At 42.8% G+C, this 13,033-nt stretch overlaps 1 protein-coding gene across 3 annotated transcripts in view; it reads left to right on the top strand.

The window, feature by feature from the left end:
• Positions 1-13,033, top strand: part of EPHA3 (EPH receptor A3) — a 501,294-nt gene that overhangs the window by 416,817 nt on the left and 71,444 nt on the right. For all 3 annotated transcript variants that reach the window (XM_068270665.1, XM_068270664.1, XM_068270666.1), the window contains one exon: positions 8,096-8,163. In XM_068270665.1, the coding sequence (XP_068126766.1) occupies positions 8,096-8,163 (68 nt within the window). The remainder of the gene's footprint in view (positions 1-8,095; positions 8,164-13,033) is intronic.

Raw genomic sequence — 13,033 nt, 5'->3', positions numbered from 1 at the left:
GATTGGAAATGACTACGCAACACTCCAGGACCCCAACCAAGTAACATGACCAATGAACATCTGGGATGGTGTAGCGTTTCCGGTCCCTGTTTATTGAACCTCTCATCTGTATTACATTTATGACTGCATGGCGGCAAAAAGCATTGCTGCTATATCCGCACGCTTTTTGTCCTCATGCAAGGCCTGGGTGGTTGTGTCTCAAAAACCGTGGCCTTCTCCTCCTGCGCCTGCTCCTGTTCCATCACGTCTGCTGCTGCTGGGTTAGCGTTGCCGCGTGGTCCCTGTTTATTGAACCACTTATCTTTATTACATTTATGACTGCATGGCGGTACAAAGCATGCTATCCGCACGCTTCTTGCCCTCATGCAAGGCCTGGGTTGTTGTGTCTCACAAAGTGTGGCCTTCTCCTCCTGCGCCTCCTCCTGTTCCATCACGTCTGCTGCTGCTGGGTTAGCGTTGCCGCGTGGTCCCTGTTTATTGAACCACTTATCTTTATTACATTTATGACTGCATGGCGGTAAAAAGCATGCTATCCGCACGCTTTTTGTCCTCATGCAAGGCCTGGGTTGTTGTGTCTCACAAAGCGTGGCCTTCTCCTCCTGCGCCTCCTCCTGTTCCATCACGTGTGCTGCTGTTGCTGCTGCTGGGTTAGCGTTGCCGGTCCCTGTTTATGGAACCTCTTATCTTTATTACATTTATGACTGCATGGCGGTACAAAGCATGCTATCCGCACGCTTCTTGCCCTCATGCAAGGCCGGGGTTGTTGTGTCTCACAAAGCGTGGCCTTCTCCTCCTGCGCCTCCTCCTGTTCCATCACGTGTGCTGCTGCTGGGTTAGCGTTACCGGTCCCTTTTCCTGGAACCTCTTATATGTATTACATTTATGACTGCATGCCGACAAAAAACATGTTACCTGTGCAAAGAAAACAGACATTTCCCGCATTTAAAAGACAGTTTTCCCTTTGAAACTTTAAAATCGATTTTCTCAAAAACTATAAGCTGTTTTTGCTAATTTTTTTTTCCTCTTGTACCCACTCCCAAGGTGCACATACCCTGTAAATTTGGGGTATGTAGCATGTAAGGAGGCTTTACAAACCACAAAAGTTCGGGTCCCCATTGACTTCCATTATGTTCGGAGTTCGGGTCGAACACCCGAACATCGCGGCCATGTTCGGCCTGTTCGGCCCGAACCCGAACATCTAGATGTTCGCCCAACACTAGTTGTGAGTGTGAATATCTTGCTGGCCACACTTCTAAGTTCTATGATCTTTATAATGCTTTGTACACACCATGCAATTTTCTATCAGATCGATGGGTTGAATCAATAATTTCCAACAGGTCCGATCTGATTTCTGATCGATTTTCCAACCGCTTCTATACAAAATCAATCAGTAATCAAATTGGACCTGTTAGAAATTAACAATTCGACCCGCCAATCTGATGGGAAATTGCATGGTGTGTACCGGGCATAAGACGGGCCTCCAGGCTGTGAGGGTCACCGAAGGGAGGCAATGGAAGAGTTGTGAACAGTAATGGGGTCCCATCAAAGTTTTACTGGGGGGGGGGGGGGAGCGGTGATTTGTAGTTATGCCCCAGCACTGAAATTTTCCAACAGTCATTTCCTTTCAACAAGCTATTGAAATCTGAGCTCTGTTGATCTCAGCATTGTACGTTCAACAAGAAAACAATACAACGGGAACCATTCTGCTGCCGATTTGTTTTATTTCATTGCTTATTGCGGGAATTTTCTTCCTGTTAACATAATCATCCCTGTTTTTTCTTCTTGTACGTTGTCAAGTGTTTGCTGTTTTTCTGTAGCGATATTTCACACCTTATTAAATCAGATTGCCTGAGATTTGACCTGTGTACGCCTGATTAAGTTTACTATCTCATGCGCTGTGTTATTTCTATTAAAGCCAGGTGTGACATCTTAGGCACTTAGGAGAAGCCTGGGTTTGTGCTCGCTGATTATGTGCAAACTACGCTACGCAAGTGGCTTTTCAAGCACTACGGGATTAGATTTCATAACCACATGGACCTTGGGTTTCCCTTGTGTTTCTATTAAATTGTCTAATATCTCATTCTTCAAATTTGTCGAGCTGAAGGCACATGTGTTTTCCTGGAGATTACGGCAACGCTTTAGATTTTAAGGTCCATTACTCTTTGATCTGCCAGCTTTGGCGATAGCGGGTGACTTAACGTTTTGGGTTTTCACGTTGCTTGGGTTACGATGTCTGCTGTTGATTTTTATTCCCGTCCCGTAGGAAGATCGGAGGTTCCTCATTCAACTGAGAGTAAAAAGAGATGTGAGGTCATATCTCATTATGTCTACAGCTTCCTGGAGAGATAATGGCCAATCCGTTCACATACTCACTTTTTTTTTTCACCTTCGTGTTCGGGGTAAAGGGCAACGTAAAGAACTAAATTTAATCACAGCAGGTCCTGAGAGAGTCAATAAATGAACACCTTTATGCAGTGTTTCAGATTTACACAGCTGGAAGTGTTAAATATGGAGGATCGTTAGAGCGAGCCTTATTCCACCAGGTACCTGACCCAGCGCGTGAACCCCAGTTCTCCAATTGTAAAGCAATAACCTCGCCAGTCTGTCGTGGGATCACTAAACCTCTCTTGCCTTGCTCTGCCGAGGATTTTACAGAGCCTGATTAATGATTTGGCGCACCTGTACTAGTAGAATTGCCTTAATGTTTGAACTCCACAGTACCTGACTTCTCCTCCACATTAATGGTTTAACTTTACATGCTCAATAAAGTCTTGTTTGAAGGCTCAATCTATGTGAAGCTATAGGTACCTATGAAAAGATAACAGTTTCCAGATACAGCTGTTTTGGCTGTTATTTGATGCAAATATTTGTGGGACAGCTTCTATATGTACTGTATATTGTTGAGTTTAAAAATAATCAGGACACATTTTTAAAACCCGATCACTAAAATATTTTGTCAGGATAAGTGACACCAGCAGCATCTGCTTCATACTTGATGGTCTTCCTGCTTCCAAGAGTTCCTGTTCCTGTATCAGTTAGGTCCCCATGGGAAGTCATTTCTTACAGAGAGATAGGTGAAACACCAGGGTGCAACCGCCTGGGATTACCCAACCAAATTCAATACAAATCCATACAGAATGGCCAGCTAGGCTGGGCCAACTAAGGAAGTTTGGAATGGCCCAAGAGCTACTTATGGGCTTCTACACTGTCTCCATTGAATCTGTCCTCTGTTCCTCCATTTTGGTCTTGTGTGCATGCTCCTCCACCAGAGACAGATACAAACTACAGAGGGTCATCCAGTCAGTGGAGACGATCATAGGGAAACCCCTCCCCACACTTGACCTCCTTTACATCTCCAGACTGCGCTCCAGAGCACTAAGGATTGGCAACGACCCCTCACACATTGGCCACCTCCTCTTCCGTTGTCTAGCAGCAAGCCGCAGGTTTCGGGCCATCTCCACAAGAACGTCAAGTCAAAGGAACTCCTTTTTTCCATCTCCTGTCAACCTCTTCAACTCCCTACATGTCCTCATACCTCCAGCGCCCACCCCCCATTACTTTATTCCCCCCATAAGGCTGTGGACTCTAGACCATTAGACTGTCAAGGGAAACACTGTTTTTGTAATGTATCTTGTTGTCCTGCTGACACTACTGTTCATTGTGCTTTGTTGTATTATATATGTTCCTATTTACCTGAGCTATGTAAGTGCCAAACCCAATTCTGGGCACGACCCAGTCAAGCTTGATACATAAATGTTTTCTGGTTCTGATAATGATTCAGGCAACACTCAACTGAGAAAGGACGTGTGGAATCAGTTTTTCTACATGTTCTGCTTTTAAAATTGGTTAACAAGCAGGATAACCTGGGATAGTTGCACCCTGATGTTTTGTCTTTCTCTCTGTAAAGTCTATATGTAGGACTAATAACTATGACCAGTGGCCCCCAAAAGTCTGTAATCCCTCCTTTCTGGACTTCCTGAGACTAGACTCAGACCCTTGCAATCCATTAGGAGCGCAGATGCTAGACTCATTCACTCCTCCCACTGCTCCTTTTTAGCTGCCCCTCTTCTCAAGTTCATCCAATGGTTCCCTGTTACCCTTAGAATGAAATTTAAACTGTGTCTGGCATACAAATCCATCCACCATACCTCTTCGTACATCTAGAATCTTGTCTAGAGATATTACGCAACCTGCTCTCTTCGCTCTTCCAAAATTCTATGGATGTCCACTCTTCACATCACTGGCTAACTCACAATGCTCCTAGACTTGTCCAGAGCCACTCTTACTCTATGAAACTCTCTTCCTCCATCATGCTTGCCCCTACCTTCAACTCATTTAAGCAGGCCTTATAGACCCATCTATTCATAAGTGTTTACCTGCCATCTTCATAGCTCCAGCCTCCTCCTTTTGACTTACCCCCCATGTGTTTCTTTGTCCCACGCTTTAGATTGTAAGCCTATTTGGCAGGGATATCCTCCCAGTGTGCTCTCTACCACCATATGGATTCAGTGACTTGTCTGCTATACTTATTCCAATATTGTTACATTGCTATTTTGTGTACCATTATTGAATGCTATAATGCCCCTGTGTAATATTACTTAACGCTATAATGTCTGCTCTATCTATTGTGCAGCGATGCGTAATACTTTAGCGCTTTATAAATAAAGTTGAATAAAAGTAGAGTTAAGACTTGTGGAACAATTTAGTGATACCATACAGCTTATGGCTGGTCTTCACAATAAAGGTTCACAGAGCCAATGAGATCTTACAGAAGGTCCAAAAACAACTGATTAATGTACATGGAGGAAAAATGGTATCATCGCTGAGATTCTGAAGAAGGAGAAGGTTGACAAATAGAACTCTGTTAGCTTCTCTTGTTGAGAGTAAGAGAAGGTATACTGCAGTACTTGGCATACCTGGGGACTATCATTCCACTGTGACCACACAGTCCAACCATTCCATTCAAACACATACTGAGGAGGAATCCCACCAGCATATACAAGAAAAAGGAGTTTAGTGACTTCAGATGGAAAAGGAAAAAGCCATTGATAGGGCATACATAGGTCCCATAATAGCACCTTCAGTTGGTAAAGCTCAATCTACACCATACAATTTTTTGTCTGATTCGATGCAATCTGACTTGTCCGATTGAGATTTGATTCGATTCAGTTTGCTATTGTTTTGCAATGGCAAATTGAATCGAATTGAATCTCGATCGGACATGTTGGATTGAATCGAATCGGACAAAAAATTGTATGGTGTAGATAATACTAATATTAATACCACATTATTATTATTGTTAATACCAATAATATTAATGCTAATACCACATTCAAAACTCTAAAGAGTTCCTCAAAAAGGTTCGTGGATTAGCTTAATGCTGGGAATACACGGTTCGTTTTTTAGCTGATTAGATGGTTCGATAGATAATTTCCGACATGTCCGCTCTCCTTTTTTCGATTCTTTTGCTGCTCGATTTATGATAGAAGTGAATGGAAAAAGATAAGAAAAACGAGCGGAAGATAAGAGAATCGACTGCAGAATCGAGCGGCAAAAACGATCAAGAGCACAAACGTTCGGCAAATATGAACCGTGTATTCCCAGAATTAGGGCAGAGAAGAGGGAGAAGAGACACTGTGTGACATCATTTGAAACTTGATAACATGTTGAGTTACTGAGCAGCTGAACAGTTACAGAACTCAATCCTGGCCAGATACTGTATGTGCTTTACTGGAACTTTGCCTAAATATTACTCATTTTTAAGTATAAAGCCAACCTCTACAGGCTGAAACATGCCAGAACCTGGGGATTACCAGTGCCGTCCATTCTAGCAAACCTGTATATGGGGAAGGTGGAATGGACAGCTCAGAGCACAGTCAAGGGAATGATCCTTAGTTTCTGGTTAAGGTATATGCTGGGATAGCTTTGTGGCAAGGCCACATAGATCCAGGCATTGGGTGGCAGGAGAGAAGGGGAGGCCTGGCACTTGGGCAGTCAACAGTCCAATGCTGGCCTTCAGCACACAAACCTGGTCTGCAGCCGCCTTAAACTGTGCACATCACGGCAGGCAGCTGTAGACTCGGTGGCCCTCATAATTGTTGAGTATTGAGAGCGGAGCTGAGTAGCAGTGACTCACCTCTCCCGGCTCACACCGAGCACCAAATCTTCATAAAGAGATGATAACAAATGCTTTTATCATGTCAGCATTTGTTATCATCTCTTGATTCCTAACCCTAACACCCCCGCAGTGCCTAACTCTAACCAAACACACACACACCCATCTGGTGGGGCCTAACCTGAAAGACTCCCTCCCATCCTACCTAGCATTATCAGCCAGGAAATATGGGCAGTGTCCCTATCAATGCCTAAACCTAAAGCCCCCCCCCTCCCCCCAATAGTGCTATACAAACTGCGGCTACTAATATCGGGTGTGAAGCTATTTTATCAGGCACCTTTAGAGCGTTAATCATGGCACAGGTGCCTACGGTGGCACGCATATTGTACACACGCCTCTGGCACCCAAATTAGCTTCTTTGCTTTTGACTTTTTGTGTTAGTTAGAACAGTGTACACATCAATTGTTGCATTCCTTAGTTATTATTATTATGTTTATAAGCAATTGGATTCATTATGTTATTTTGACTACAGTTCTTCTTTAAAGTGGACCTGAACTCACACACGGGACACAAGGAAAACACAGATCAATCTACCCTGTTTGTATTTTGAGTTAAAAGCCTGTCTAAGGGCCTGTCTCCACTCCAGTTTTTCTGCATGAGTTGTCTGACAGTTTTGCACTGCTGTCAATTGCTTTTCTGCATGTGAAAAAACGCATTCAAGTGTGAACTAGTCCAATGATTGATATTGGTTGCAGTTTTCCTGTGCAGAAAATGCACATAAAAAATGACGAGTGGAGACATGCCCTAATCCCCCCCCCCTCCCCCCCATGTAAGTAATCCAAGCTTCCCAAGTGTCCCGAATTCTGTGGGACTGTCCCGATTTGGGGGGGCTCTCCTGCTATCCCAGTATGGCCCCTTGTGTCCCGGCCAGCAATGGGCAGAGGTGAGGGGAAAAAATAATCGAGCCAATGTGTGATGCAGAATGCCGGCATCACATACAATACTCCCTCCCTCCGAATGTACCCCCTGTGTCCCCCTGTTTGCAGAGTAAAGTGCGCAGTCATCTTACCATTGATCCTCGCGTACCAGCATCTGGCTTCACTCTGCTTCCTGTGACGTCACAGGAAGCAGGAAACAGAGAAGAGCCAGATGCCGGTACGCGAGGATCAGTGGTAAGATGACAGCCCGCTCCGCTGCACACATTACTCTGCAAACAGAGGGACATGGGGGCACATTCGGAGGGAGGGAGTATTGTATGTGATGCCGGCATCCTGCATCCCACATTGGCGGCTGGCGCCTTGATCAATTTTTTTTTCCGCCTCCTCCCCACCCACAGGCAGGGTTTATTTATTTACTATGAATTGCAAGTCATTGATTAAAACATTTTTTTTCGTGAAAAAATCTTTATGGTATGCAGGACTAGGGGTGTGTTGGGGGTGTGGTTAGGGGTGTGGCCTAAGTGTCCCAGTTTCTGTTTCCTAAATGTTGGGAGGTATGAGTAATCCCATTGTAATTTTTCAGCTGTGTCAGATCTCAGCAAGCTTCAGCAGCCTCACCTAATTTGCAAACACAGGCTGTTAGCCCTTTGTTATGCTGTTGCTTATCTTAACAGCAGAGAGGAAGTTCTGAGTTCAGGTCCGCTATAATGATAAACAATTTAGCCTGGTAGCCATTGTCTGTAGTCTGCTGCTCATGCAAGTTCCCTTTTCTCAAAGACAGACTTTGCTGGATTCCATTATTGGGTGGAATCGGGAGACCCAAATGTTACATGTATGGCCAGTTTTTGTTCTAAACACTTTGATAAATGAAGCCGAACCCAAGGTACAGATTATACATTCATAAGCAGCCCCTTCTGCCACTTAATGACCAGCCCTGCTTCATGTACTTCAGCCCTCCACTAACAATACACGTGTTATCTAATCATAATGTAAACATGTTTTCCTGCAGAGGAAATGAATGTTAGTGTTTTGGCTCTTGCAGGTTCTGTGGATACAATAAGTCGGTGCACAGCCCTGATGAAAAGAGACTTCACTTTGGAAACGGCCACTGTAAGTAGACTGATTTATAAGCTTTATGTAACAGCGGCGGGGGTGTGGGAACAACACTTGCTTATTTGTGTTGCCCTAACTGTAGCCTCTCCCTGTATCGCATGGAAAGATGTGATGTGGACATGGTAACGGGAACGCATATGTGACACCTATTGGCTATTTTACTTATTGCAGTGCTTACAGAGAGAATAGTGATGGTACATACTGTGTAATATGCCAAACTTACATTACACTATATAAAATGCCAAACTTACATTATACTGTGTAAAATTTTGAACTTACATTATACTATGTAATATGCTGAACTTACATACATAGTTATTTGGGTTAAAACAAAGACATACAGTACGTCCATCGAGTTCAACCAGAAAATAAAGTAACACCAGCCTGCTCCCTCACATATCCCTGTTGATCCAGAGGAGGGCGAAAAACCCTTACAAGGCATGGCCTAATTAGCCCCCAAAAGGAAAAAAAACTCCTTCCTGACTCCAGATGGCAATCAGATAAAATCCCTGGATCAACATCATTAGGCATTACCTAGTAATTGTAGCCATGGATGTCGTTCAACGCAAGGAAAGCATCTAAGCCCTCTTTAAATGCAGGTATAGAATTTGCCAAAACTACTTCCTGTGGCAATGCCACATCTTAACCACTTTACCCCCGCGCGTACGGATTTCTCCGCCCCTTTTTCCATCCTTTCACCCCCAGGGACGGAGAAATCCGTACTTTGCGCACTCCCGCCGCTGCCGCTAGTAAACACGCCGCCGCCCGCTCGCCCTGAGATCAACGAATGGGAAAATCCATTCCCGTTCGTTGATCTAAGCCCCGCAATGATCTGCTGCCGCTCGGCTGAGCAGCGCGATCATTGTGAAAAAATAACAAAGTCCCAGCCTCTTTCTACTTCCTGCAAGCGTCTGGAAGGTCGCATGAAGGTCGCATGAAACAAAATGTTAATGTTGCCATCTTGTGGCCAAATAGTAAAACTACACCCTAACCATTTTTTACACACAAATAAACTTGTTTTACACAAAAAATTAACTCCTTACCTCCCACACTCCCCAATTTTTTTTTTTTTTGTAATTAAAAAAAAAATAAAAAATTTACAATTTAAAAAAAATACATAAATAGTTACCTTAGGGACTGAACTTTTTAAATATTTATGTCAAGAGGGTATAACACTGTTACTTTATAAACTATGGGCTTGTAATTAGGGATGGACGCAAAACTGAAAAAAATGCACCTTTATTTCCAACTAAAATATTGGCAGCAAACATTGTGATAGGGACATAATTTAAACGGTTTTATAACCGGGATAAATAGGCATATACATTTAATGGGTTTTAATTACAGTAGCATGCATTATTTAAAAACTATAAAGGCCGAAAACTGAAAAATAATAAATTTTTTCCCACATTTTTTCCTATTTTCCCATTAAAACACATTTAGAATAAAATTATTCTTGGCATAATGTCCCACCTAAAGAAAGCCTAATTGGTGGCGAAAAAAACAAGATACAGTTCATTTCATTGCAATAAGTAATGATAAAATTATAGACGAATGAATGGAAGGAGCGCTGAAAGGTGAAAATTGCTCTGGTGGTCAGGGGGTAAAACCCCTCAGTTGGGAAGTGGTTCATCACTCTTACTGTAAAGAACCCTTTCCTAAATAAATGGCTAAAAAGTTTTTCCTGCATGCGCAGATCATGTCCTCTAGTCCTTTGAGAAGGCCTAGGGACAAAAAGCTCATCCGCCAAGCTATTATATTGCCCTCTGATGTATTTATACATGTTCCTTAGATCCCCTCTAAGGCACCTTTTCTCCAGATTAAATAAGCCCAGTTTATCTAACCTTTCTTGGTAAGTGAGACCTTCCATCCCTCGTATCAATATTGTTGCTCGTCTGTGCACCTGCTCTAAAACTGCAATATCTTTCCTGTAATGTGGTGATATTTCCTGATATTATATTGTCTAATATGCCAAACTCATATTATATTGTATAATATGCCAAATTCATATAATAATTTCCCCTTCGCTGTGTCCACCGTGTCCATGGCCGGATTTGAGGAAAGGCCTCAAAGGCCATGGCCTAGGGCACCAAACAGCAAGGGGCGGGAAGTGGGCTGGCACACTTAGGAAGTTAAACGGCAAAGTATGTAAACCACAGTGGTCACAGACCTGGTCCATGGCCGCCCTGCTTCCATAGAACAGAGCAGTTGAGCACAGCATAGGGTGGGGGGGGGACAGGACAGGGGAGCATAGGATGGGATGCTCCAGATCAGGGGAGACACAGTGGACGGGGTGGGGTTGGTGACAGTGAGCCTTAGGTGGAAAAATGTAAAAGTCTGGCCCTGGCTGTATCCCTGCATCCCTGTGTCTGTGTCAGGTTCTTGTTGCGCACGTAGATGGGCGCAAGCATGGCAATTTTGGTGGCACGCACTGAGAGGAAGTTATCTAGCACCAATTATTTAATGGGCTTCAGGGCTGGTATTGTATAACTGCAACAACAAGAAGGTGTGTGCATCACCAAGCTGAACCTGACTCCTCTGGCTGCAAACTTATCATGCCCATACATGGTACAATTTTTACTTTTTTTTCGATTAGATAATTTCGTTCAATTATCCCGTCAGATTGAATATAAAGATTCCTCCAACACGTCCGATCAGATTTTTATTGGAAAAAAACGGATAATTGTTTGTTTTTATTGATCATAAAGAAAGGATTCTTTTGGACTTTCATTTGATTTGATCGTTTGGGTCAAATAAAGGGGAAAATTGAACATTTGTATTGTACCTTGTATGGGCACCGTGTATGGGCATTATGGTGGCCATACATGGTAAAATGTTTAAATTTTTTTAAATTAGATTATTTTGTTCGATTATTCCGTTAGATCAAATATAAATATTTTTCCAACATGTCTAATCAAATTTTTATCGAAAAAAAATGGATAATCATTCATTTTTCTTGATAAAAAAAAAAAAAATTCTACTTTTACTTGATTTGATCATTTTGGCTGAATAAACAGGAACATTTAGCATTTTTATTGTACAGTGTATGGCCACTATTAGCCTGATCGTCTCAATTAAGGGCACAACTTGTGCTTTCGCTTGCCAGAATATGCAGGGGCTTAATCCATGCAAAACATTTTTCACATTAAAAGGGGTGTGGGGTTGCCCCCCCCCCCCCCCCTTCCCCACGCCACTGAGAAAGGGGAGCTGCATGAACAGAGCCCCAAGCCCTCTCACTGCTCAGAAGGTTGAGGGGGGGGGGGGTGGCTTGGTGGTTGTAGGAAGCCATATGATGATTTTATTGGCTGGAGGGCCCAAAGGGCTATTGTTATGCCCCTGGTAGTGGGAATGTAAAAAAATATAAATTTGGGGCTATATCATCCATACACTAAACAGTAGACCACAACCATGTTTGCAAATTAGCCTAATACCCTAATTTCAGATATACACAGACTCATAGCTTGCTATGGACAGAACTGGATGATTTATTTTAATACCATTACATTAAAAATGTACAGTAATATAACAAAAGCGAAGTTACACCTTAAAGTGGATCCGAGATAAACTTTTACTCATTGCATAGTTGTGTTCCTTTCACATAGTTTATAGGGCATTCCTCAAGCCAAATACTTTTTTTTTGTTTTATTACCATAATTCCTTATAAACTAAACAAGCCTCGCCCACAGCTTCTCCAGTGCCTTGGCACTTTTAGACCCATGTAGCAAGGGCTTATGGGAGCTCAGTATGGGCAGGAGGAGGAGGAGGTGTTACTAGCCAGAGTTTCAAAGGCAGAGGGGAGGAGGGGAGTGAAGTTTTTACAGGCTGAGGGCTGGAGATGCAGAGCAACTTGCCTGTGTGTAATGATCGCAAACAGAACATGGCTGCCCTCATTAAACAACAGGAAGAAATAATCGTAAACTATTGAAGCTGTTTGCAGCTAGATTAGCTTTGTAAACTATCTAAACTTTAGATAAAATATATAGACAAGTTACTTGTTATAGTTAGTTTTTCATCTCGGATCTGCTTTAAAGGAAACCTGAAGTGAGAAGGATATGGAGGCTGCCATATTTGTTTCCTTTTAAACAATACCAATTGCCGGGCAGTCCTGCACCAATGCACCAGTAGAGTCTGATTCACACACCTGAAACGAGAATGTAGCTAATCTTGTCACATTCTTGTCAGAAACCTCCAATCTGAATGCTTGGTCAGGGGCTATGTCTAAAGATATTAGATGCAAAGGATCAGCAGGGCTGCCAGGCAACTGGTATTGTTTAAAAGGAAATAAACATGGCAGCCTCCACATCCCTCTTACTTCAGGTTCTGTAGTGAAAATAACATAATGAATAAAATTGCTTATTTTTTAACAAAATTAATTTATAGATTATTTAGTCAGTGCTTGTCGATTGTAAAATCTTTCCTCTCCCTGATTTACATTCTGAAATGTATCCCTGGTGACATCTTTAGTTCTGCCAGGTGATCTGTATGGAATGTTCCTTAGGCCTGGAACCCACTGGAAAGTGCAAAGCGCTATCGCAATCACTAGCGATTTGTGATAGAGATTTTGGGAGCGATTTCCCTGCTCTTGTCCAATTCATTAGAATGGAAACGCTCCCAAACTGCTGCATGTCCTGCGATTGTGATTTTCCTAATCACAATCGCTGTAGTGGAATCTGTCCCATCTATTTACATTGGCAGAGCATTTCGGGAAATCACTATCGATTTAAAAAGCACTCCCTAAACGCTGAAAAAAGTGAGAGTTCTATGCTCAGAGGGAGATACTGCTTACTTTGCAGTTGGAAAAAGCCATTATTTCCCACAATGCAATTAGGCTCACAGATAGCAAACTGTCAGGACCATGGTCATGACA

This window comes from Hyperolius riggenbachi, chromosome 2, assembly GCF_040937935.1.
Source record: "Hyperolius riggenbachi isolate aHypRig1 chromosome 2, aHypRig1.pri, whole genome shotgun sequence".
In the NCBI taxonomy this organism is placed as follows: domain Eukaryota; kingdom Metazoa; phylum Chordata; class Amphibia; order Anura; family Hyperoliidae; genus Hyperolius; species Hyperolius riggenbachi.
The sequence above is the reverse complement of the archived record's forward strand: the minus strand, read 5'-3'. Positions and strand labels throughout refer to the sequence as shown.